Source organism: Galdieria sulphuraria, assembly GCF_000341285.1.
Source record: "Galdieria sulphuraria unplaced genomic scaffold scaf_21, whole genome shotgun sequence".
In the NCBI taxonomy this organism is placed as follows: Eukaryota; Rhodophyta; class Bangiophyceae; order Galdieriales; family Galdieriaceae; genus Galdieria; species Galdieria sulphuraria.
The window spans coordinates 1-21,103 of record NW_005178454.1 but is presented as its reverse complement, the minus strand read 5'-3'; the positions used below and the strand labels follow the sequence as shown (position 1 = coordinate 21,103).

The window sequence follows — 21,103 nt, the reverse complement described above, 5'->3', positions numbered from 1 at the left end:
CTTTTGAGACTCTGTGGAGACGCCGAGAAGTGAGAACCTACGTTATTATTGCTTTGTCAATCTTGTTTCTATTGGGAGAAGGAATCCTTCAAGTTTGGATATAATCTGGAGGTTAACTATGAACTCTTACAAGCAACGACAGTCGAAGACGGAGAGTGTTGGTGCTCATATTTCGGTGGCCCCTGCGGAACGAACCTCAACAGATAAGAGCAAGTTATCTGTCCTTGGACACACCGCCTTGCAGTTAGTGAATTCTCTTTATAGTTCCTTGTGTGAGTCAATTAATAGATTTTTGTTTTTGCACTGGTGGAGAAGGAAAAGCAGAGAGAATTCGCACATCACCACAGCAGGCAAGAGGTCAGCCAGAGACGTGACCAGTCCAGTACTCTTCTTTGTGAACATAAGAGTTATTTATAAGATACTTTTACCCTTCACTTTATTTCTTCCAATAGTTTCTTTATTGTTGGGTTTATTGAGAGAGTTATTATCCAGTGCGCTGAATAGTATTTTCCAAGGATTTCGACTCGTTTTGTTTTCTCATAACCATTTGCGTATGCTTTATTGTTCTTTATTCGACATATGGAATCCTGAACAGTCAGAAAAGGAGCAAATTTTTTATCATGGTAGGAAAACTTTAGTTCTAGATCTTGACGAGACTCTTGTACATTCTACAACTCGTCAAAATTCTCATTTTGATATTCGTCTGGAAGTCTCGGTTGATAACTGTCCTAGCATTTTTTACGTCAACAAACGTCCTTATTTGGATGTCTTTTTAAGGGTTGTGTCACAGTGGTATGATCTTGTCGTTTATACAGCTAGCCTTCAGAAATATGCTGATCCTCTTATTGATGCTCTTGATGTTCACGGAGTTATTCGAGAACGTTACTTTCGTGATCATTGCATTCAAGTTGGGAACAATTTTGTAAAAGACATATCCATTATTGAGCCGGATCTAAGAAAAATTGTTATTGTCGACAACTCACCTTCAGCATATGTCCTACATGAGGAAAATGCTATTCCTATAGGAACATGGTGGGACGATCCTTTGGATGAAGAACTTTTGAATTTGCTTCCTTTTTTACAGGCCCTATGTGTATTGGCTGATGTTCGTTCTATTCTGAGTCTCCGTGAAACGAAAGGCGTCCTTTTGCACCATTTAATCTCAAGTAGGCCCTATCACACTTTGTGACATTATATTAAATGACAAACAAATACTAGATTGCTGAATAGAAGTTTTATTCATTTCTTTCTACTCGAGACAATAGTAAACAATTTTACTTGGTTATGTTCCGACAAGAATGTTGCAATGATCTCCAAGTTCATTTTCTTTGGATGGTCTGTAAAATGTATGAATAACAGCCTTGGCGTTATTAGCAAGCCAACAACTTCTGATTGGCCTAGTTGATAGAGAACTATCAGAATAGCTGGTCAGTTCCAAATCCAACATTCCATAATAGTGGTATATTTATCCCTCATCTGAACAAGTACTCAACTTGAGACACAACACATTGTAGAAAGAATCCAAAAGAGATTTCAAGTGCATCTGGAACATGTGACGTTATAATAACCTATTATATCTCCAAGCCATCGTAAACTTTGTGTCAACTGTCCTGCAGTACATTTACAAAGTTGGGCAGAATATTCTTTGATGGTTCTCATAATTACTGATGCACAAACCTAAATTGTCCACTTTTACATTATCCTTTCAGTCGGATTTCTTTCTTATATGAGTTGGAACCGAAATTGAAAAACGAGGATACGAGGTGTTCAGATCATTCCCTACAAATTTGTCTTTGACCGATAAAGGATAATGTGCTTTTGAAAGTAAATCATCCTAGTGGGCATATTGTCTTCTCGCCAGTGTTGGTTGACATTAAGGCGGTCTTGATTCATAAACAAATTAACGGATTTTATACTTTCTATTGACAAATTCTTTGGAGCAAACTGCTTCGAGAGTAAACCTCATTTAGCTCATTAAGACAAGCTTCCCATCAGAATGCGCCGTTTCTTTCTCTCGGTACATTTCTACTCTTCAACTCTCCTCAAATCTTGCCAAAGAAGCACATGATCATGTCTTGCCATGGTTCTCAGCCACATAGGGATAGGAAGAGGAAAACGCTGAAAACCAAAAGAATAGTAAAGCCTGACTGCGGGAGTGTTGGTTTCGTCAACATGAAGAAATACATCGTCAATTTTCTCCAACCTGGCAATATCCAATACACCATTTAACAACCTTTTTGCAACACCCTTCCTTCGATATTCAGGTCTTACCGCCATACTAGAAACATAAACAACTCTCTTAAAGTTCGATGTTCGGACTCGCAGTCCACTTTCAGCATCATGAATAGAAACATCACATGTACCTAGAACAATTTCTTCCTCATGAATATCTACTTCCTTTGCCTCTTCTACAGAGGATCTGTTCTCATTATTAGTTGAAGTTCTTTTTACTACTACAAGGCAGCAAGTTCCAGGCCTCTTCAATCGCTCTAATATAGCATAATAAATATCCTGTTGTCTCTTTTCTTCTGTCAAATGCGTGGAAAAAGTTTCCTCGGGCGTAAAAGCTACTCTTCTTATCTCCGCCACTGCGACAAGTTCTTCAGGTTTTGCTTGACGCAGTTCCAACCAAACACGATTCGATCCTTCAATGGACTTTGAAGAGCGACCAGGATCATCTGTGCTAACAGTACTCACCGAACTGCAGCAAATTCTTTGCCAGCCGCTCTTCGACTGACGAATACTGGTTAACTTTGGGAAATGTATAAACAATACCTTTCTCTGAAAGTTCAGAGAATCCAACAGTCCCAGGCACCTTGGTTCCGGGTAGTCTCTATAATATGATGCCTTTTGCTTTGTTTGTAGACTCTGTGAAAACAGTTCACTTGTTCCCTTTATCCGAGTGGCGTGTAGCTGTCCTGTTTGATTCAATTGAAAATAAGCTTTACAGGAAAGATGTTCCTTTTGCATACAACATGACCAGGAAAAAGGTGCACTTGCTGAATATATCCAAGCAGTGTCATTCCTTAGGACACTATGAGCGCTGCAATATTGAACAGAGTTTGAGGCGTAGTTTGAACTCAACCGAGTGAATGAAAAAGAAGTATTGAGAAATCGTTTCTGCAAAGAAGGCACTAAGGGAACAAAGCAAATGCGACAAAATAGACTGTTTGGCACATGGTGCACTTCCATAGCCAAAAAAAAGTCACTGAGAAACCCAAAACTATGGGCAAATCTCTAATGCTTTATGAAGCTGCATTCATGGGACTATCCAACTTTTGAATATTTCGCCAAGTTCCATCCACATCTTCTTTCCACAAACTAACTGTACTATCTCCTGAAGACACTGCTAATACATTACCGATAAAAGACCAACTAACAGACCATACAGGAGCATCCATCTTAACCAATTCATAAGGAGACCACTCCAAACTACTTTCATCTTGTGTCCATATCACAACAGTCTTATCCTTCCATAATGTATTGAGTCATTTTTATAATTTACTTTCTCAAAGTGTAAACACGTACCTGACTGCAAGAGGCAATAGTATGCACACTTAGGCCAATACTTGGAGCCCAAGCGACACCTCTTACCCAATCCAAATGTTTGACAAGTGGATTTCCTTCCAATTTCCAAGATCCTGTATTGTCACAACACCATATCTTTATAAGATTGTCACAACCACCACTTGCCAATCGTTTCAGAGGAGGAGTACTTCTTTCATGTGAAAACAGTGCGCCTGGTTGGACGGCAGGAGCCCACGTGACGGCATTAGCACCAAGATTATGCGAAGGAAAACTGTTGTCAGCAGATTCAGACAAAAGCTTCTCCTCCCAGTTGCCATCTTCGTGTTGTGTCAAGACTGCTACATATCCATCACTAGAAGCGCAAGCAAAAGAAAGACCATACTCGTGAGGAGCAAAAGCAACCGAATTGATAGAAGCTCTACGTTGATCGTATCGAAAAAACTGTGACCAAGTCCCAGGTGCCTCTTCTATCCAGAGTACCACTGTCCCATCGTAGCTACATGAGGCAACAATGTTTCCAAACTTTGGGTGTGCCCAAGCCACTTGCCAAACTGGGCCTTCATGGCCTCTCAGTTCTGCTTCCAATACTTGTTGTTCTCCTTCCACTTTAAAGATTTTGACTATGGTGTCGGAGGAACAAGTTGCCACTCTTTTCCCATAGTAGTCAAATTGTGCGTCGTGCTAATAAAGCGTTGCGTTACTGCAAAGCTTTGGAAAAACAAAACTCTTTCTTACGATCATATCTGCGTGTGCCGTTTCTAATAACATGTGTGTGCTTTGTTCAAACTCCGACACTCTCAGCCAAAGTAATTTTCGATTTTGTCGAAACGATTTTCAGAATAACTTGTAAGAACTTGTGCTGTGCTCGAGACACTAGTGTTCATTGAACATGATACAAAAAATAATAACAGCAGTATCTTATTAGAATTGGTGAAAACCTAGAATTCTTTTCAAAAAAATCTTAGTTCAAGTCAGCAAAGTTGTAGAATAGATGGCAACCTTCCAACTTGCTCCACCAGCATTGTTACTAATGAATGTTCGCAGAGGCATATATTGTCTTGCTCTTATACAGTCACTGAATCCTGCTCAACTCTCAAGACTAAGCGTAAATGAGGTTGGAACCGGTTAAACGAACAGAAATTATTCAAATACAGAATAATTTGTGATTTATAGACACAAAAAGAGCTAAGTAAAGAAAGAATCCTATTCATGTACTAACCATAGTCTGCCATTTTCTAAACCTTCATCTATCAACTTAGAAACATGATATTATTGTTCTTTTTCTTCTCTATCTTTCCTTGTTCAAACATTTATGATCAAATAGTACTTTTGAAATACGAAAGTAATTCAAGCTGTCCAATACAGTGGAACCACTCTTTTAGTAGTCTAAAGAATTTCAAATGGAACCCTTTTCAAAGACAAATGTCAATTGGTCGTGGGGCATATCAATTCAGCATTTAGGGAAAGAAAGTTATGAAAATCTCAATTCGACGTCGTTTCGAAATGAATTACTATTCGAGGGGAAAGTCAACGATGACGAACGGAGGATCGTCTCGTATTACACTAACATTTCTTACCTATTCCTTGGGAAGTAGTGGATTCTTCCATAGTTTGGGATATAGAAATTCTCGCACCAAACGCGGTTGGATACATAAACGAGTAAGCAAGCAGGATAGTCCAAAAACTCTTGTCCCTGTTGTGGTGAGTACTTTCCACATATTTACTCATAAAGTTTCTCAAGATTTATAGGCAAGCACGACTGAAACACCAAAAAAGCTTTCTAAAGTTGAAAAGTATAAAAAGGACTCAAGTCACTTAAAGTTCCCTTTGCAACAAGACCTAGAGGATGATAATATATATGTCTCGGAAGAGTCGGTTCAACTTATCAAGTTTCATGGTTCTTACCAACAGGACAACAGAGAGCAACGAAAGAAAGGTGAACAGAAAAAGTACCAATTTATGTTGCGTCTGAAACTACCTTCGGGAGATATGCCTACCTCGTTGTACAGAGTATTGGATAACATATCAACAGAATTTGGAAACGACACTCTACGTGCAACGACGCGATCATCGTTCCAAATTCACGGTGTATTAAAGAAAGATTTGAAGACAGTATTTCAGAGCATTATTGAGGCAGGCGGCTCCACTTTGGGAGGCTGTGGTGATGTCAATAGAAACATTGTTACTACACCTGCACCTTTCCTAACACCAGACTATATAGAAGTTAGACGATTGGCTTATGTTTTGGCGGAAATATTAGCTCCACAAACTAGTTCTTATGCTGAGATATGGTTGGATGGTGAAAAGGCGGGTGAAATAGAATTCTGGAAACGAAACATGGATATGAAACAAGTTTCACAGCTGCGCTCGTTTGATAATGGACGAGGAATCGTTACTGGAGATCCGGTTGAACCTATTTATGGGGAGACTTATCTACCAAGGAAGTTCAAGATAGGAATAACAGTTCCTGGGGATAATTCCATCGACATATATATTCATGATGTTGGTATTGTTGTGGTATCGGAAGGGAATGAGATTATCGGATATAATATTACAGTTGGTGGAGGTTTAGGACGAACGCATAACAAAGAACAGACATTTCCAAGATTAGCTGATCATCTTGGGTTTGTTCGACGGGAGAAGATTTATGAGTTGATAAAGGCCATTGTTGCTGTTCAACGGGATTATGGGAACCGAGAATCTAGAATGTTGTCCCGAATGAAATATTTAGTTCATAATATGGGCATTGACGCGTTTCGGGAACTTGTCGAATCCTACTTTGGAGAAAGAATAGAGCCATGGAGACCTCTTGTTCTGTGGAAACATGAAGACTATTTGGGATGGTTTGAACAAGGAAATGGTAAGCTGTTTTTGGGGGTTCCTATTCTTAATGGAAGAATCAAAAACGATGCTTCAATGCGATTAAAGACTGCCTTGAGAGTGCTGGTAGATACGTTTCCAGAAGTTAGACTCAATGTTACTCCAGAGCAAAATCTGTTGGTTAAGGAAATCGAACCAAGTACGAAAGAACAAATTACGAATATTTTGAAAGAACATGGTGTGCCATTAGTGGAAGATATTAGTGTTATATTTCGGGACAGTATGGCATGTCCCGCTTTTCCATTGTGTCCACTAGCGGTGACTGAATCAGAGCGTGTTATGCCGAATATTGTGAAGCGCATTGAAACTTTATTTCATCATTGTGGTCTCAGCAAAGTGCCTCTTATTATTCGAATGACTGGTTGCCCGAATGGCTGTGCACGTCCTTACACTGCAGAGTTAGGTCTTGTTGGCCAAGGTCCTAATTCCTATCAGGTTTGGATAGGGGGATGTCCTAATCAGACCAGACTAGCGTTTGTGTACAAGGATAAAGTCAACGAATCAGAGTTGGAAGCTACTCTAGAGCCATTATTTGCATATTATCGGTTAGAAAAGCGCAGAGGAGAACGCTTTGGAAACTTTTGTTATCGAATGGGAAAAGACGCACTCGCAGAATATGCACAAAACTTTAACTCAGAAACGGTACGCTATTTTAAATCTCGTGTTTCTTTACGTCAGGAAACATATGAACATTTAAAAGAAGTAGCAAAATTTCGTCGTCTTCCTATTGCAAAAGTTGCTGAAGAAATTTTTTCCACTTTTTTGTCTTCACAGGACTCGGAAAGTAATGGTACGACGAAGTAGAGGATTATCGCGAGATGAAGTTACGAGAGACTGAAGTAGTATTGCAAGTGGTAAGTTTTATTTCACTTTCAGTAGCATTTTTGCTGTTAGTTTTGCTATGGAAGAGGATGAGAGACTTGTGGGCAGAAAGTTGTTTGAAACGAATAAAGAAAAACGTCGATTTCTTCACGGAGCATCAATTGGCATTGATTGCTCGTCGTGAAGACATTCTTATTGAACGATTGGGTTGTCCATACAAGTATGTACGGTCGTCTCTTGCAACAGGCTTTCTTGCAGTCTCGAAAGTACTTTTCAACAGAAATTAGTTCAAAGTCTCGATGCTTGCCTTGTGAAGGAATAGGAAGTATGAACAACACAAGACAACTTGGTACTTATCCCTAACCATCACATAGAAACTCTAGAAAGGGAGCAAGTGCAACAATTGCTTGACAAAGTGCAAGGTTGGAAAGTCTCTCCAGATAATAAGCAAATCTTCAAAAACTTGGAACTACCCGATTTTATGTCTGCTATTCGCTATTTTCAACAAATAGCAGATGTAGCCGAGGTAAGTCCCAACCTGGAAGTTTCGAAGCAGTCTTCAAGTGTTTTTAGGCAGAAGGACACCATCCAGATTTACACTTAACTGGTAAGTAACAACTGGTTAGCTTGATGTTTCGTTTAAACATCAGTATAGGTTATAACAAAGTTAGGATTGATCTCTCTACTCATGCTTTAAAGGGCTTGACAGAGAACGATTTTATTATGGCTATGAAGATTGACTCTCTAGGACGTTGAGTCTGGAAACTTTCATATTATAAAGTACTCGTTCTTATATTTCATTCGTTGAGTTGCTCCCAATGTGCCTTTTAAGATTTATTTTGGAAAACTTGAATCATCTTTTGAATATTTCTCTTTTTCATTTCTTCATGATCGACAATTGGCAAGGGATAATCTTTACCAAGGATGCAATTTACTTCCTTCTGTACTTTCAGAGGAGCCTTCCATGGCTCATAAATATATTTATTAGGCATATTTCTTAGTACAGGAAGAAAATATCGAATGTAGTTACCATGAGGATCGTACTTTTTAGGAAATGCGATAGGAGAATAGACTCGAAAATACCTCGTGAAGAAGGCGGAACATGACAACCACATCCAGTTCGCTGCATTTATACTCCAGTCTCCATCGATTAAATATTTTTCGAAAGTTTCTTTGCCTTTTTCCCTACAGAATTTGAATACAAAAATATGGCTTCTCAACAGTTCACCTACCAACTTATCCACAAGTCTCCCCTTGTAAGAAAACATGCAACGACATGACGAGTAAGATGGTGCAGCCAGCCCCATTGTTTGAGTTGAGTCATAGCAGCATCAATGAAAGGATAACCTGTTTGTGCTTGCTCCCAAGCTTGGAACCATTCTTGTCGATGTTCCCAAGGAATAGTCTTACATAATGGATTGCCTTGTATTTGATCAAAATGGGGAATCGTATAACCCAAAAGATAAAAATGTTCTCTCCAATACAATTGACCAATGAGACTTACGGGTGGCTTTGTCTTGACAGAGAAGGAATCTTCCACTCTCTTCAACTCCCAAAAGAATAGACGAACGGAAAGAGCTCCACATTTGATGTAGGGTGATAAAACAGTAGTGGATGGAGGATCGAGACTTACTGGTGAAGTATGAGGTTTCGAAAATCTTACTATCCATTTTCCTTGTTCTCTATTGAGAGCTTGTTGCATTCTTTCCAAGGCTTTAGATTCTCCTCCTTGAAAGGGACAAGGCGTTGGCTCAGTTATTAATTCGTAACCTGGAATCTCTTCTATTTCAGGTACCTTGGAAATACTAATAGAGCTAAGCAGCTCCTTCCTTAAAGGTGGAATGTTGCGAACAGTCTCTATGGGTTTTGGAGGTGGTCCAATTTGTTCTATGAACTTTAAGAAACTAGTCATTTGAGTAGGAGGACTGTTGCCATTCAACTTGGCCACAAGCATATCCAAATCGTACAAGGTATGACCACTCTCTACAAAACACTGGACTCCAAGTCCCTTCATGCGTTGCAATACCTTTTCATCTCTGTTTCTAGAATAGATATCCGAATCCTTTTCAAAACACAAATAGGAACATTTCCACGTTTTGCAACAGTTTTCAAGTACATTGACAGGCTCTCCATAAATAACAAGCAACTTGCTTTGGTATTTTCTCAACGAGTGATCCAGGTCTTTCATACACTCCAACATAAACCGAAAGCGTTGAAATCCAATTTTGTCAGGATTTATATAGTAAGGGTCTAATATAAAAAGTGGAAAAAGTTCGGATGCTAACTGAACTGCTCGTTGCAGAGTGGGATTGTCGTGTAATCTTAAAGATTTTCGAAACCATACTATAGTTGGACCTTTGATATGAGTTCCTGTATCCATATGAATATGTTTTTGTATAATGTGAGAAGCTAATAAAGTTCTTGCTCTTGGAGTGTTGCAACTAGGAGAGCAATCATTATGAAAAGCAAAAAGAATATTTCTTTGCCATTGCTTGAGGGAAGGAATGGCCATTTATGAATTTTCTTCTTTTGTTTTGAATCGAAGATAATTTTAATCTCTTCAAAGAGATTGCAGACAGCTTCACTAGTAAAATATTGCCTGGATCCTGCTGTTTTCAAAGCACTAGATATCAGGATACTACAGCAGACTAATTTTGTATCGCATCTATCCATATAGCAATGTTTGGAGAGAGATTTTTATCGAGATACCGTATTTCATGCAGAAAAACAGTGTAAAATAAGGAAATCCTTATCTTTGGTGATGATTTTTTAGTGATGAAACAATCTTTGAAAACCTGTATCGAACAATCTCACAGGAACTATTGAGACCTGGTGAAGTTAAGAAAGTCGTATCAAACCAACAATATATTGAACAAGTATATCATCTACAATAATTTCGAATGAAACTTGTACGAAACTAGTAACCAAGTGAAGTGCTTCCCAAAACAAGGAAAGCATATGAAAAGGGAGGTTCAAAATAAAGGGTTTTCATACTTTAAAAATATTTTCAGGTCCATGTGGCGAAAAAAGAGTTTGGAAGTCAACAACAGACTAAGTTTCTCCAAACTGGAACGAATGAAAACTTGTGTCACCAAAAATGAGTGCTAACTAGGTCGGAGGAGACTTAACGGACTCAAATGGAAGGATCCACAGAAGCTAGAGAGATTTTCCTTCCTAGATACTATTGATATTGGTATAGATCAACAAATTTTAAACACCATCTTCAACAGTTCTTTGGACTACACATATGGACAATATAAAATAACTTTTAGATGATCGGTTGTTTTTGCAATTTAGAGAAATGAGAGCAGTGATCCAGCGAGTCAACCAAGCTTCAGTCTCCGGAGGAGGAAAAGTTGCGTCCATTCAACAAGGTATTTTCTTCTTTCAGTATCGCTTTTTTATTTCTCTCTGAGAAGCATAAGGTCTTTGTGTACTATTGGGGATCGCTGCAGAAGACACAGTAAGACGGACGAATCTTTCTTGTTTTTGTAACACTTTGAGTTTATGTGTATTAGGAGGAAGATCTTGAATATATGTAAGTTACTTGTGTTGTTCTTAGTTGTAGTTCATATATTGTGTTTATTCAGTATTCAAAAAACGCTTCATCTTAAGGCATTTTCTGGTGAAAATGAGGAAGAAAGATGGAAGAGAAGTGTTGTAGACCTTCAAGGTGAAATATTATTGGGTATGCATGAAAAACTAACAGGAAGTATCCCTTACGTTTGTTTTCTACGTTGTTTCCATAGTTTCGCAGTTTACTTTGCACGCCGCGTTCAAGGGTCAGGGTAGGGTTTCTTTTCATCGTTCTATGCCTCCCGATAGAAGTAGAGAATTGTTCCATTTGGCAATCGACAAGTTTCAGGAAAACTACAGGCAAAACGCTGTGAAAGGTAAGAAGCAGCCAGAAGACCCAATTGACTTCCTCAAACTTTTCTCTCAGCTTGTGTATTTGGCTCGTATATGAATGTATCTTTAGTAAACGATGGACCTGTTACATTTATAATTGATTCCAAAAGTCCCAAAGTAAGTTACTAACAACTTTCATAGTCAAAAGAGAACATGGATATTTTAGGGACTTTGAATAAAAATATTTCTTTTTACAGTCATTGATGGGAAAACGTAAACAGGCAAAGTCACCGGCCAAAGCCAAAAGTCTTGTGGAAGAAACAGCTGAAGAAAACTTGACTTATGATCCTTCTACTTATGACTTTTTCTTTGAGTTAGATAGTGAATGGCCTTGTCTAACCTTTGACTTTTTGAGCGGAGAATCCAACGCGCAAACGACTCAACCATTCTCAGTAGGCTTCCTTAGTGGGACACAAGCTGATAAACCTCACAAAAACCAAATATTGTTTGCAAAGATATCAAATATATTCAAACGAAGACCTAAGACAGAGAGCGAGTCAGATGAAAGTGACGACGAGGATGAACAGGTAACCACTGGGCATTTTTGAAGTTGTACTGATGCAACGCGAAATACGTTTTAGGAACCTCACTTTTATAGTTATACACACAAGCATAGAGGAACGGTCAATCGGATTCGTGTAGCACCACAACAAGAGGCATCGTTAGCTGCGCTTTGGTCAGATACTGGAGTCTTTGAGTTCATTCAATATGGTTCGTTGTCAGCTCTGGAAAGCAGTGATAGAAAGGGCGATTTGATTCAGCTTCTTCAGAACTATGAAGACCCTATGGGAGAGGGTTTTTCTATTTCGTGGTCTCCTTTATCATTTGGCCATCTGGTTTGTGGGAATTGTGTAGGAAATATTCGCTGGTGGTTGCCTTCTAGTGAGACCGGTTCTTCCTTTGTTGTCAACACACAGCCGTTTGAAGGCCATCAAAACTCAGTAGAAGACCTACAGTGGAGTCCTGTGGAACCCACAGTCTTTGTAAGTAGTTCTGTGGATCAAAGTATTCGTTTCTGGGATACAAGATTGGGAAAACACTGTGCATTAGTTATGGAACGAGCACATGCGAGTGACATTAACGTTTTATCATGGAATCCAATAGATACTCATTTATTAGTGTCTGGTGGTGATGAAGGAATATTCCAAGTTTGGGATCTAAGAACACTTTCTACGGAGCAAGGTTCCCAAAACCCTACTAGTCCTGTTGCCAAGTTTGACTTTCACAAGAGTCCTATCGTTGCAATAGAGTGGTCACCTTTTGAGAGCTCATCTCTCGTTTGTGCAGCGGCCGATGGAAGAATAAGTTTTTGGGACCTTTCCCTTGAAGCCGACCAAGACGAAGAATCGGAACAAGCAATGAACTTGGATGAGAAATGGAAAGATGTTCCACCCCAACTACTGTTTCTGCATGAAGGACAGAAAGATCCCAAAGACGTCCATTGGCATCCTCAGATTCCTTCTTTTACTATGTCAACAGGTTTCAACGGTTTCCATATCTTCAAACCAGAAAATATATAATGTACCAATTCAATGGGACTTTCTATTAATCCCAATATTTGATTAAACCGTCCCAACTACATGTTGCAACTTTGCTAGGTTCAACAGGATGCCATGCACATCCTATAGTCACAGCATCATGAACTTTTAGTGTTCTGAGTATTCGATGTCGTTTCCAATCCCAAAAGAATAATTTGCCGCTACTATCTCCAGATATAACAAAGCGACCGTCCGGTGATATATCTGGTTGGCAAGCATATCCGGCAACAACATGACCTGCAAATCTCTTCCTATGATGAAATTTGAATGATTCACCTCGCACACTAAATGTAACTATCTGGTTGTCCAAACTCTGGTAACAGACCCATCTTCCAGAAGGATGCACAACAGAGGCGGGCATAGAATGCATTGAGGGATCAGAAATATACTTTACAACCACTGGTATTCCATATTCCCAAATTCTAAGAGTCTTATCATCTGAAGAGGAAACAAACCGTTTGTTCTCATCTATAAAGGTTATAGTGTTCACTGCGCCAAGATGTTGCTCATAACTTTGCACCATTTCACCACTACGACAGTCATATTGCAGTATTCTCTTATCTGAACAACCTACTAAAAACTCATTGCTCCCATCACTTCCCATATGAAATTTTACACAATATGGATTAGAAGCTAACGAAAAAGTCTGTAAACATGAACCCGTCTCGGTATCCCAAAGTCTTATAAAACGATCATAACCGGCACTTAGGAAGTGTTTCCCGTCGTGGTCGAAAATAATGTCTCGTACTGCCTTGGAGTGACCTAAGTAGGTTCTTACTACTTGATAGGATGAATAAACATCCCATAGTTTAACTTTTCCATCCATACTGGAAGATAACAAGAGATGACCAAAACCAGGGAAAAAACGAATACACGTCACGCCCTTTGTATGGCCAGTTAAAGTCGTAACTGCCTTCTTAGGAATAAAACAGTCGTGTTCTTTGTCCTTTTTCCATTCTGAAGGTGGTTCCATAAAAGATCTTCCTCTATAATCGTACATTTGCTTGAGATGGAAAATACTCTTGGTTTGACTAGCGTTATTCAAGGCTTCCTCTTCCTTTGACTCCCGTTCTGTATTACTATCCATCTTTCGACTTTGGTCCCCTTTCTTGGTCTTCTTGAGCTTCTTCTCTGTCTCTTCTTCCTCTCCCTTAGGTGTGGGGTCTAAGGCACCCCACCCTGTGCGGTCAAGTTCGTAACGCTTTCCAATCTTTCGATAAGGGTTATGTATTGGCGTTTCATTGCGATAAATTCCTATACTTGGGTCCCAAGCAACACCAGTACGCTCAAAAGAGTTTAACTGCTCTGTAAATGCAAACTCAGCGACTTCATATTTCTCAGTATGCCCCGTCGGTATATTAGCTCTTCTTAAATTAAGGGTTCTTTCTTCTTCAGTTGTTTTAGTCCAATACACAGGAGCCCACAGCTCTTGGAAGGTAGCGTTATGTTGCAGAACGCTAGTGGAAGGGTCAAAAGCACTTTCTGGTTGCAAAGCTTTCTTGTCAATTAGTGCTCGAGTAACCTCATCTACTTGAGGAGCAAGTTCTACCAGAAAAGTTTGGGGTTTTCTGACTTGGGACTCTTGAGAAGGTTGCTCTAAATCCTCTAACTTGCCATATTCTGCAAGGTATTCCATTTTTCAAAAGACGACGTAAATCAATCCATCAATAATATTTTGCAAAAGCAGAACTTACGAAATTTGGTTACTTGTCAGTCCATTGTTTCATGCTTTTGTCGAAAAACTCAGTGTTGAGTTTTGTGAACGAATTGAAAAGCCATATTCAATATAAATTGCTTATTATAAATACAATTTTTATTATGGCCAATCAGCTTCGTCAAACACAACTATCACAAAAGTCTACATGTCATATGTGTATTGCATTGCACAATTTTGTTGCAAAAAAAGTTGTTCCTTCTTTATAATTCTAAAATACTGAACCTGATTGACCCTCTATTAGTGTTTTCTCCCTGTAATATCTTATTTCTCATTGGGTTATGAAAATGGAACGAGAATATTCTCTACAAATAAAAATTCTTATGCTTTGAATCTATTCCCGAGTCTCTTATAATCTTGACGGGGAAAAGTCATTGAGTGCTTTAAGACAGATTCTGTTCATATATTTTCGGATAATGTTTATAAGACTGCCTCTGGTTGAACGCAGAACAATATATTTTATTGAGAAGTCATGTTGTAATTGCTGTAAAAAGAAGTATTTTCGATAGAATACGATATGCCGTTCAAGACTCTACAGACGTAAAGATGTGTCAAACTCAAAGAAGTCACCCTATCATAACTTCGATATTCTATAATCGTAATATACGCGAATTTATATCTAAGACTCACTTATACGCTCAGTTCCTTCCAAACTCTCTATGCTGTCCGCCACGTAGAGATTTTCAATCCAACGGCCCTGTTCAACGGCTATGTTCCGATTCTTCTCCAGAACCTCGTCGATTTCATTACAGCTTGTTGCTTTCCATCCTCTATACGGCCCAATATCACTAACACCAAGAATGTATTTCGTTTGTTCTTCAATGCTTTCTTCAGACCACCGCGTCAAATAGTTCTCTCTGATTTGATGCCACTCTCCAACAGCATAGGTACACAAGGCAGTTTTTAACTGCGTCCACTCATAAGAACCCCAAATCTTTTCTCTATCTAGTGAAAAAACTTTATTTTTTTTGTATACAGCAGGTTTGAAATAGCTAAGAAGTCAACATCACTATGAAATTAAACTGAATCTCAAACTTACTCTTGGTTAATAGTACCGTCAGGTAAGAGAATTTCCTGAGGACTTAGTAGTTTTCTTAGTATCCTGCTCCATTCATCCCGTGACTTTTCGTGGTCAGGAATACATGTTTTCTTCAAAACTTCCTTCATAAGAGTAGTCCAGGTCACGTATGCTGAAGAATCCCGACTCAACGCTCCAATTCAAAATACTTCTCGCGGGAGGATCATTTGAATTGTAATGTGTAGCTCATGATGCGCTTTAGTTTTTATTCAGAAGAAAATCGACTACTTGGGAAGTCTACCAGACAGTCTTATAGTAGGAACAAGGCTGACAGAAGAAGTCTCCCATTTCCAACAGAAGTTACTGTTTCAATAAAAGATGGTATAAGGAAAATGATATTCTAAAATTGTTATGCTTCGTCTAAGACTATTTATGTCTTCCAGATTCGTTAAAGAACCAGTTCTTATAGTCCAACTTAATGGAATACTTACGTATAAGGTTTTTCAAACAATCGTTGATTCAGACTGATTTAGATTTGATCTTGCTCTGTTGCGAAGTAATTCTTATCTGCTCTTCAGGAAATTATGATGTAAATACCTATCCATATTGCTCCTCAACAATCCATATAGTCACTAGACAATCATCATTTTAAAAGAATTACTAGCGAACGGCATCTTGTTCGAGACTTTTCAGATAGCATTCTTCTAACGTGCATTTTAAGATATTGAATCCGATTCTGCTTGTTGGTATCATATTCCAATAAGCTACAAAGCTATACGCGATGAAAGAGGCTTTTAAATATGCAGAGACATTCATTTTCAGCTATGGAGAAATGTTGCCGTAACCTCATTGTTTTGATTCATCAGAATCTACTCAATAGTAGTTCATCTCAGAACACGAACAAAGGTCGAATTGCAAATTCATCTACTTCATACAAGTCTTGCAGAGGTTCCTGAAGCTTCCCATCTGGTCAAGTTGGCTGGATTTATCCAAACCAAAATCCAAACAATTATGATCGAATATCGGATAGAATGAAACAACGTCTTCCTGAGCACCGCACAACTTTGTTATTGCATAGAAACCGAAAAAAGGACAAATTTTCTATTCAACTTTGGATACAGTACACCATGAAACAAAAACTTTTTGAGTCTTTTCGGATGGATAGAGAATAGCAACTGATTTTCCATTTTGGTTGCAAAATATTTTGTAACCTATTCGGAAATCCTTCTCGATTATGGAATTCTTCATACCTCAGAGCCAAAATACTTCTAAAGAAGTTGGCAGACAATACTGGATGCCAGAGGGATTTCGAACTTGGTATCATTGAAGCCCAGCAACTGAAAGTCAACCACGTTCTCATAATCACTCCTTTCAGTATTATTATCAAACTCTTTCTATATAATATTCTCAAGTCTATCATTGAAAAAATTTCTTTCCATCATTTCTATACCCATTTCATTTTGAAACTTTATTAACATAGTGGAGTACATTATCATCACCCATACAAAAGTTCTCTGTCTTGTTGGGATTTGCATCAACATTTTCTAAATTTGTTTCGCTACAGTATCGCATTCTATATGAATGTCCGTTTCCCAATGAAGGCATAGGAATGTGAATAAGGTGGACATACCATTGAGACTCTGATACACACCTCCAAGCCCCTATTTCCATTCCGACCTGGCAAAAATGACTGATTCAGTTTGAAGTGCTACGAAAGAAACTGAATTTGTAACATTACGATAATATTACGAGCGTAACTTAAAAATATACTGCTAAAGTTGTAGTACTGAATTTGTTCAAGAATCTTCTGACAAAGTCTGATAAAATAGTTTAATATGATATCAGATTTAGAAAACCACTTCCTTTACAAAATATTGAATTTCGAATATTTCTCTGACAACGTTCAATGAAGAACAACAAAGAGATATTCCTAAGTATTTCTGGAAAGAGATAAAACTATTTCTTGTAGGGTTGAAATGCCAATATTTCTCGAATGTGGATTATCCACAGATTTGAAAGCGTTCCTTAAATTCGATAAAATGTCTTTGCCAACAAAGTTTTCTACATCGGTTTCAGAAAGAATAACCAATTCACAGTTGTGAGGAATCACGAAATCTTCAACACTATCGTCAGATGAATAACAACGACTAGAATGATTCAAGTCCTCAGATACGTTGGTTGCTAACTGAGTACTCATAATAATCAACATACAATGCCATGTAGGATGACTAGTCAATACTTGATCATGCACTGGTTTTAAAAGCTTGTGAGCTTCTTCCAAAATTTCATTCCATCGAATACCATTACGACTCCATCGGCCTTTACAAGCAATACCCACAATCATCAAGTTCTTCTCATTCGTTCTTCCATGCAACTTGAATAATATATCTGGACTATGGGATGTTGAATGAAATGGAATATATATCTTTTCAAGTTCTAACATTTCTTCCACTATCCTTTCCCATTCATTGCTTCCAAATGTCATTCTCTCTGTTCCTGATACAGCTCTGGTATAATGTATAGATTTCATATAATAAGCAGCAGATTCGGAAGAAAATTGTAAATTCATTTCATTCCAAACACGAGACAATTGACCAAGAGTAGAAAACATTGAGCTGTTTGTAGGATGCCGAGAAAAATGTAAATAAAACAGTGTCGCAATAAGACCTTCCAAAATTCGACATTTCGACTCATAAAAGAATTCCATAGATTGAGACTTGAGGGTTTGTAAAAGTAACCATTCTAAACGATCATCCTTTAAGCCTTGGTCAATATATTCAATCAGTAACTTGGGTATCAACACTTCATAGCGTTCGTTGTGGTCTGGGTCTATAACCAATCGACGATAGAGACACATATCTGTAACTAGGTCAAACAAAAACACATCAGAATTTGAGCTTATTTGCACAGTTTCATCAAAATCAAATCGAATACGATACAAAGATAATAACGTAAGCATTCTTAACAAGCGTTTACGCTGCTCACTGAGACTTATCAGACGAGGTAAGAATGGCGCAACACAATAATTTGTTACTAGAAAGCTATTCATTATGATCAAGAAGGTTTCCTTAGATAATGAGAAATTGTTGTTGGATGATTTATACAGCAGAAGGTAACTGATTGCTCGAACAAGTAAACCAGGAACACCACCAGTCAATTCCAACAACAATTCTGCAAGTTCACTAGTTGAGAAGTCTTCGTGACAAAGAATTTCTGAAACCTTTGGGCTCCCAGGGAATAAAAAGGAAGAACTTTTCTCCAAATGTTCCACGATACTATGTTTCTCAAGCGGCGAAAGAGGAATAAACACTAACTGAACTCTTGAGACTGAAGCTACGTAATTATATATATTTAAGCCTTCACTTTTCCCAACAACTATAAAAAACAAGTCGGGTTCTTTGCATAATTGACTAATGATACCGAAAATGTCGTTGTAAGGTCGAACTCTACCTTTGTTGTTTTTCTTGAGTTGAAATTCGTTTCGCTTTTTGTCAAGGACACCAACTTCGTCAAATGCCACCAGGAGATATTGATCGGAAGGAATGTTTAAGATTGAACGGATTTTCTGAACCAAAGCATCAGTCCTAAGTTTTAGTTCCTTGAAACATTCGTCCGGGTCTGGTTGCGGAAGACCTGATTGCAGACAAGCAGCCTTTATTAACAAATAGTAGACTGCCCACTTTAGGTTGCGTTTTTTCTGGTTGTGTTGGCTCCAACTCCTTCAAATCCACAAAGAGCAATGAAGCCCTTTTCAGCTTCTCCAGGAAACCTCTTCGGTTGGCCTTCTCAGACTCACCAACGTAATCGAGACCTATCAGTGCACTTTCACCCATATTATTCACCAGTTCCAAGTAATTTTGTACGAATTTTGTCTTTCCACTTCCGAAGAGGTGGGGACCAAAGGGTATGACTGGTTTGAAATGGCGACCAAGTTTACGTAGAGTGTATAGCCTAAATAACTGCAGTGTTACTACACCAACATCTTGTTCTCGGTCTACTACAACCATGTCATACACGCTTTCTGCTTCAAGCTCACTAGACATATCGTAAGCTATGAAGTAAACTATGCGACAGTAAAATACAACAATGGTCGATCAATCTTCTTCCAACAGTCCAATGCTCTCAAACTCTTGAGAGCGACGAAAGTCTTTTGAAGCTTAGGACAAGTCTTGATAAGAACATGATTTGCCTTTTAGATAAAAACTATCTTTTTCATTTTTTTGTAATAAAGAGTGGATATTGGTTTCTGTGCAATTGTATATAAAAACAACTTCTCTGAGCTATTAGAAAATAGACCAGCTGAGGAACCTTCAACTTGAGGCGAACTATAAATAAAGTCTTTGACGAATACAAGACCTTGTATAAAACCCATTTGTCAACACTTTAAGACACTCTCCTGAGAAGTAACAAGAAGCAAATATGACCTGTCAAACTGTGACAGTGACATTTACAACAATAGGCTTATTTTGATTTTCGTGGTTAGTACCATATTAATACAATAATCCTCAGAGTGAAAGCAAATAAGTTGTAACCGAGTTTCAAACATACCAAAAAAAAGTTTATTTGCTCTTCAAAACAAATCACAAAGTGAAGGACTGAGTTAGAATCTATTGCCAACTTAAGAAACTGTTACGGATTCTATCAAGTAAATCTAATCCAAAATCCCAAAAAGTAGGATTATGAGAAACATGAAATGCTCTTTCAAGTCCATTCAAAATTTCGTCGTCAATCAGCATTTGGACATCTCTTTCACAAAGAATAACAAGTTCACAATTATCAGGTACTTTGAAAGAATCATTTCCAATAAACATTCCACTGGAGTAACAACGACTCTGACTACCCAACTCATTAGAAACATTCAATGATAACTTTGTACTAACGATAATAAGCATACAATGATGATAATCCATTGCACTGGATAAGACTTGATCATAAACAGGATCTAAAAATTTCTTGGCTTCATCTATAATATCTGACCAGCCAATTCCTTCCGACTTCCAGCGTCCTTTACAAGCAACTCCAACAGTAAGAACTTTGGGTTCCACAGGAGATTGTAATTTGAATATAATATCAGGACTATGAGAAGTAGCGTCCAAAGGAATGTAAATAGTCTCTAAATAAAGTGTCTCTCGAATAATCTTATTCCATTCAGTATTGGCAAAAGTTCTTCGACTCTTGTTCGATTCATTTCTTGTTTCTCTAGAACTAACGACAGACTTGATATAGTGAATAGGTGATATTGTACTGATTGGAAGTTTCATTTGTTTCCATATTGGAGACAATTGACACAACAATTCCCTCAACTCATTTCGATTCTTTGAAGACAACATCAAAACTAGTCGTAAAGCAACAATTCCTTCAAATACACGACACTTTGAATAGAAGAAACAATCTACTGGTTCTACATCAAGTGATCCAAGAAGTATCTTTTCCAAAGAAGATACGGAAGGGTCCTTCTTGAAGATTCCAACAAATACTTTTGGAATTAGGACTTGAAAAGTATTCTGGTCAATAGGATATCGATATAGTCCCATTTCTGTTACGGCATCATATAAAAAGGACTCCGAGGTCAATCTATCATCTACTTTAGACGGTATACGATAAAGAGCCATCATCAAAAGTAAATCAAAAACACTTTTTCTATCTTCGTCCAAATTCAATATTCGTTCCACAAATGGTCAGCACAAATCTCGA

At 38.1% G+C, this 21,103-nt stretch overlaps 12 protein-coding genes across 13 annotated transcripts; 5 read left to right on the top strand and 7 right to left on the bottom strand.

Annotated features, from left to right (window-relative positions):
* The first annotated feature begins 13 nt into the window (after positions 1 to 13).
* Gasu_27740 (phosphatase) lies at positions 14 to 1,348 on the top strand. Of its 2 annotated transcripts, XM_005706233.1 has the most exons (2): positions 14 to 1,166; positions 1,219 to 1,284. In XM_005706233.1, exons 1-2 carry the CDS (start codon positions 119 to 121, stop codon positions 1,224 to 1,226), a joined length of 1,056 nt encoding a protein of 351 aa, XP_005706290.1. In that variant the 5' UTR covers positions 14 to 118; the 3' UTR covers positions 1,227 to 1,284. The 2 variants fall into 2 exon arrangements, with proteins under 2 accessions (XP_005706290.1, XP_005706291.1); XM_005706234.1 differs by having other exon boundaries at positions 14 to 1,348.
* Positions 1,349 to 1,862: 514 nt separating this feature from the next.
* Gasu_27730 (N-acetyltransferase) lies at positions 1,863 to 3,103 on the bottom strand. Its single transcript, XM_005706232.1, has one exon. The coding sequence runs from the start codon at positions 2,968 to 2,970 to the stop codon at positions 2,026 to 2,028; it is 945 nt and encodes a 314-aa protein (XP_005706289.1). The 5' UTR covers positions 2,971 to 3,103; the 3' UTR covers positions 1,863 to 2,025.
* Positions 3,104 to 3,122: 19 nt separating this feature from the next.
* Positions 3,123 to 4,373, bottom strand: Gasu_27720 (transducin family protein / WD-40 repeat family protein). The gene is made up of 3 exons (XM_005706231.1): positions 4,264 to 4,373; positions 3,529 to 4,209; positions 3,123 to 3,470 (listed from the first exon to the last, which is right to left on the bottom strand). Exons 1-3 carry the CDS (start codon positions 4,294 to 4,296, stop codon positions 3,246 to 3,248), a joined length of 939 nt encoding a protein of 312 aa, XP_005706288.1. The 5' UTR covers positions 4,297 to 4,373; the 3' UTR covers positions 3,123 to 3,245.
* Positions 4,374 to 5,033: 660 nt separating this feature from the next.
* Gasu_27710 (sulfite reductase (ferredoxin)) lies at positions 5,034 to 7,238 on the top strand. The gene is made up of 2 exons (XM_005706230.1): positions 5,034 to 5,229; positions 5,278 to 7,238. The coding sequence occupies exons 1-2, from the start codon at positions 5,062 to 5,064 to the stop codon at positions 7,210 to 7,212; spliced, it is 2,103 nt and encodes a 700-aa protein (XP_005706287.1). The 5' UTR covers positions 5,034 to 5,061; the 3' UTR covers positions 7,213 to 7,238.
* A 5-nt stretch (positions 7,239 to 7,243) lies between these two features.
* Gasu_27700 (4a-hydroxytetrahydrobiopterin dehydratase) lies at positions 7,244 to 8,028 on the top strand. Its single transcript, XM_005706229.1, has 4 exons — positions 7,244 to 7,555; positions 7,605 to 7,756; positions 7,804 to 7,837; positions 7,886 to 8,028. Exons 1-4 carry the CDS (start codon positions 7,453 to 7,455, stop codon positions 7,984 to 7,986), a joined length of 390 nt encoding a protein of 129 aa, XP_005706286.1. The 5' UTR covers positions 7,244 to 7,452; the 3' UTR covers positions 7,987 to 8,028.
* Positions 8,029 to 8,032: 4 nt separating this feature from the next.
* Positions 8,033 to 9,753, bottom strand: Gasu_27690 (deoxyribodipyrimidine photo-lyase). The gene is made up of 2 exons (XM_005706228.1): positions 8,463 to 9,753; positions 8,033 to 8,415 (listed from the first exon to the last, which is right to left on the bottom strand). The coding sequence occupies exons 1-2, from the start codon at positions 9,740 to 9,742 to the stop codon at positions 8,058 to 8,060; spliced, it is 1,638 nt and encodes a 545-aa protein (XP_005706285.1). The 5' UTR covers positions 9,743 to 9,753; the 3' UTR covers positions 8,033 to 8,057.
* A 750-nt stretch (positions 9,754 to 10,503) lies between these two features.
* On the top strand, positions 10,504 to 11,298 carry Gasu_27680 (D-tyrosyl-tRNA(Tyr) deacylase). The gene is made up of 6 exons (XM_005706227.1): positions 10,504 to 10,604; positions 10,656 to 10,693; positions 10,749 to 10,768; positions 10,821 to 10,918; positions 10,980 to 11,123; positions 11,174 to 11,298. Exons 1-6 carry the CDS (start codon positions 10,532 to 10,534, stop codon positions 11,266 to 11,268), a joined length of 468 nt encoding a protein of 155 aa, XP_005706284.1. The 5' UTR covers positions 10,504 to 10,531; the 3' UTR covers positions 11,269 to 11,298.
* A 25-nt stretch (positions 11,299 to 11,323) lies between these two features.
* On the top strand, positions 11,324 to 12,818 carry Gasu_27670 (transducin family protein / WD-40 repeat family protein). Its single transcript, XM_005706226.1, has 2 exons — positions 11,324 to 11,666; positions 11,721 to 12,818. Exons 1-2 carry the CDS (start codon positions 11,343 to 11,345, stop codon positions 12,657 to 12,659), a joined length of 1,263 nt encoding a protein of 420 aa, XP_005706283.1. The 5' UTR covers positions 11,324 to 11,342; the 3' UTR covers positions 12,660 to 12,818.
* Positions 12,819 to 12,822: 4 nt separating this feature from the next.
* Gasu_27660 (transducin family protein / WD-40 repeat family protein) lies at positions 12,823 to 14,343 on the bottom strand. The gene is made up of 2 exons (XM_005706225.1): positions 13,003 to 14,343; positions 12,823 to 12,961 (listed from the first exon to the last, which is right to left on the bottom strand). The coding sequence occupies exons 1-2, from the start codon at positions 14,311 to 14,313 to the stop codon at positions 12,950 to 12,952; spliced, it is 1,323 nt and encodes a 440-aa protein (XP_005706282.1). The 5' UTR covers positions 14,314 to 14,343; the 3' UTR covers positions 12,823 to 12,949.
* A 452-nt stretch (positions 14,344 to 14,795) lies between these two features.
* On the bottom strand, positions 14,796 to 15,623 carry Gasu_27650 (uncharacterized protein). Its single transcript, XM_005706224.1, has 2 exons — positions 15,431 to 15,623; positions 14,796 to 15,383 (listed from the first exon to the last, which is right to left on the bottom strand). The coding sequence occupies exons 1-2, from the start codon at positions 15,556 to 15,558 to the stop codon at positions 15,011 to 15,013; spliced, it is 501 nt and encodes a 166-aa protein (XP_005706281.1). The 5' UTR covers positions 15,559 to 15,623; the 3' UTR covers positions 14,796 to 15,010.
* Positions 15,624 to 17,223: 1,600 nt separating this feature from the next.
* Positions 17,224 to 19,663, bottom strand: Gasu_27640 (archaeal ATPase). Its single transcript, XM_005706223.1, has 2 exons — positions 19,043 to 19,663; positions 17,224 to 18,993 (listed from the first exon to the last, which is right to left on the bottom strand). The coding sequence occupies exons 1-2, from the start codon at positions 19,450 to 19,452 to the stop codon at positions 17,340 to 17,342; spliced, it is 2,064 nt and encodes a 687-aa protein (XP_005706280.1). The 5' UTR covers positions 19,453 to 19,663; the 3' UTR covers positions 17,224 to 17,339.
* A 239-nt stretch (positions 19,664 to 19,902) lies between these two features.
* On the bottom strand, positions 19,903 to 21,043 carry Gasu_27630 (archaeal ATPase). The gene has a single exon (XM_005706222.1). The coding sequence runs from the start codon at positions 21,022 to 21,024 to the stop codon at positions 20,017 to 20,019; it is 1,008 nt and encodes a 335-aa protein (XP_005706279.1). The 5' UTR covers positions 21,025 to 21,043; the 3' UTR covers positions 19,903 to 20,016.
* Between the last annotated feature and the right edge of the window lie 60 nt (positions 21,044 to 21,103).

Coding starts and splice junctions, on each gene's coding strand:
- Gasu_27700 (XM_005706229.1), top strand. CDS start 7,453: ATGTACGGTCGTCTCTTGCAACAGGCTTTCTTGCAGTCTCGAAAGTAC. Junction 7,556..7,604: donor GCCTTGTGAAGGAATAGGAA/GTATGAACAACA, acceptor ACCATCACATAG/AAACTCTAGAAAGGGAGCAA. Junction 7,757..7,803: donor AAATAGCAGATGTAGCCGAG/GTAAGTCCCAAC, acceptor AAGTGTTTTTAG/GCAGAAGGACACCATCCAGA.
- Gasu_27740 (XM_005706234.1), top strand. CDS start 119: ATGAACTCTTACAAGCAACGACAGTCGAAGACGGAGAGTGTTGGTGCT.
- Gasu_27670 (XM_005706226.1), top strand. CDS start 11,343: ATGGGAAAACGTAAACAGGCAAAGTCACCGGCCAAAGCCAAAAGTCTT. Junction 11,667..11,720: donor GTGACGACGAGGATGAACAG/GTAACCACTGGG, acceptor AATACGTTTTAG/GAACCTCACTTTTATAGTTA.
- Gasu_27680 (XM_005706227.1), top strand. CDS start 10,532: ATGAGAGCAGTGATCCAGCGAGTCAACCAAGCTTCAGTCTCCGGAGGA. Junction 10,769..10,820: donor GAGGAAGATCTTGAATATAT/GTAAGTTACTTG, acceptor GTGTTTATTCAG/TATTCAAAAAACGCTTCATC. Junction 11,124..11,173: donor CAGGCAAAACGCTGTGAAAG/GTAAGAAGCAGC, acceptor CTTTTCTCTCAG/CTTGTGTATTTGGCTCGTAT.
- Gasu_27720 (XM_005706231.1), bottom strand. CDS start 4,296: ATGTTATTAGAAACGGCACACGCAGATATGATC. Junction 4,210..4,263: donor CGGCACACGCAGATATGATC/GTAAGAAAGAGT, acceptor ACGCTTTATTAG/CACGACGCACAATTTGACTA. Junction 3,471..3,528: donor CTATTGCCTCTTGCAGTCAG/GTACGTGTTTAC, acceptor ACATTATGGAAG/GATAAGACTGTTGTGATATG.
- Gasu_27650 (XM_005706224.1), bottom strand. CDS start 15,558: ATGAAGGAAGTTTTGAAGAAAACATGTATTCCTGACCACGAAAAGTCA. Junction 15,384..15,430: donor GACGGTACTATTAACCAAGA/GTAAGTTTGAGA, acceptor TTGACTTCTTAG/CTATTTCAAACCTGCTGTAT.
- Gasu_27630 (XM_005706222.1), bottom strand. CDS start 21,024: ATGATGGCTCTTTATCGTATACCGTCTAAAGTAGATGATAGATTGACC.
- Gasu_27660 (XM_005706225.1), bottom strand. CDS start 14,313: ATGGAATACCTTGCAGAATATGGCAAGTTAGAGGATTTAGAGCAACCT.
- Gasu_27710 (XM_005706230.1), top strand. CDS start 5,062: ATGACGAACGGAGGATCGTCTCGTATTACACTAACATTTCTTACCTAT. Junction 5,230..5,277: donor AAACTCTTGTCCCTGTTGTG/GTGAGTACTTTC, acceptor CAAGATTTATAG/GCAAGCACGACTGAAACACC.
- Gasu_27690 (XM_005706228.1), bottom strand. CDS start 9,742: ATGGCCATTCCTTCCCTCAAGCAATGGCAAAGAAATATTCTTTTTGCT. Junction 8,416..8,462: donor GGAGACTTGTGGATAAGTTG/GTAGGTGAACTG, acceptor CAAATTCTGTAG/GGAAAAAGGCAAAGAAACTT.
- Gasu_27730 (XM_005706232.1), bottom strand. CDS start 2,970: ATGCAAAAGGAACATCTTTCCTGTAAAGCTTATTTTCAATTGAATCAA.
- Gasu_27640 (XM_005706223.1), bottom strand. CDS start 19,452: ATGTCTAGTGAGCTTGAAGCAGAAAGCGTGTATGACATGGTTGTAGTA. Junction 18,994..19,042: donor GGCTGCTTGTCTGCAATCAG/GTCTTCCGCAAC, acceptor ACTAAAACTTAG/GACTGATGCTTTGGTTCAGA.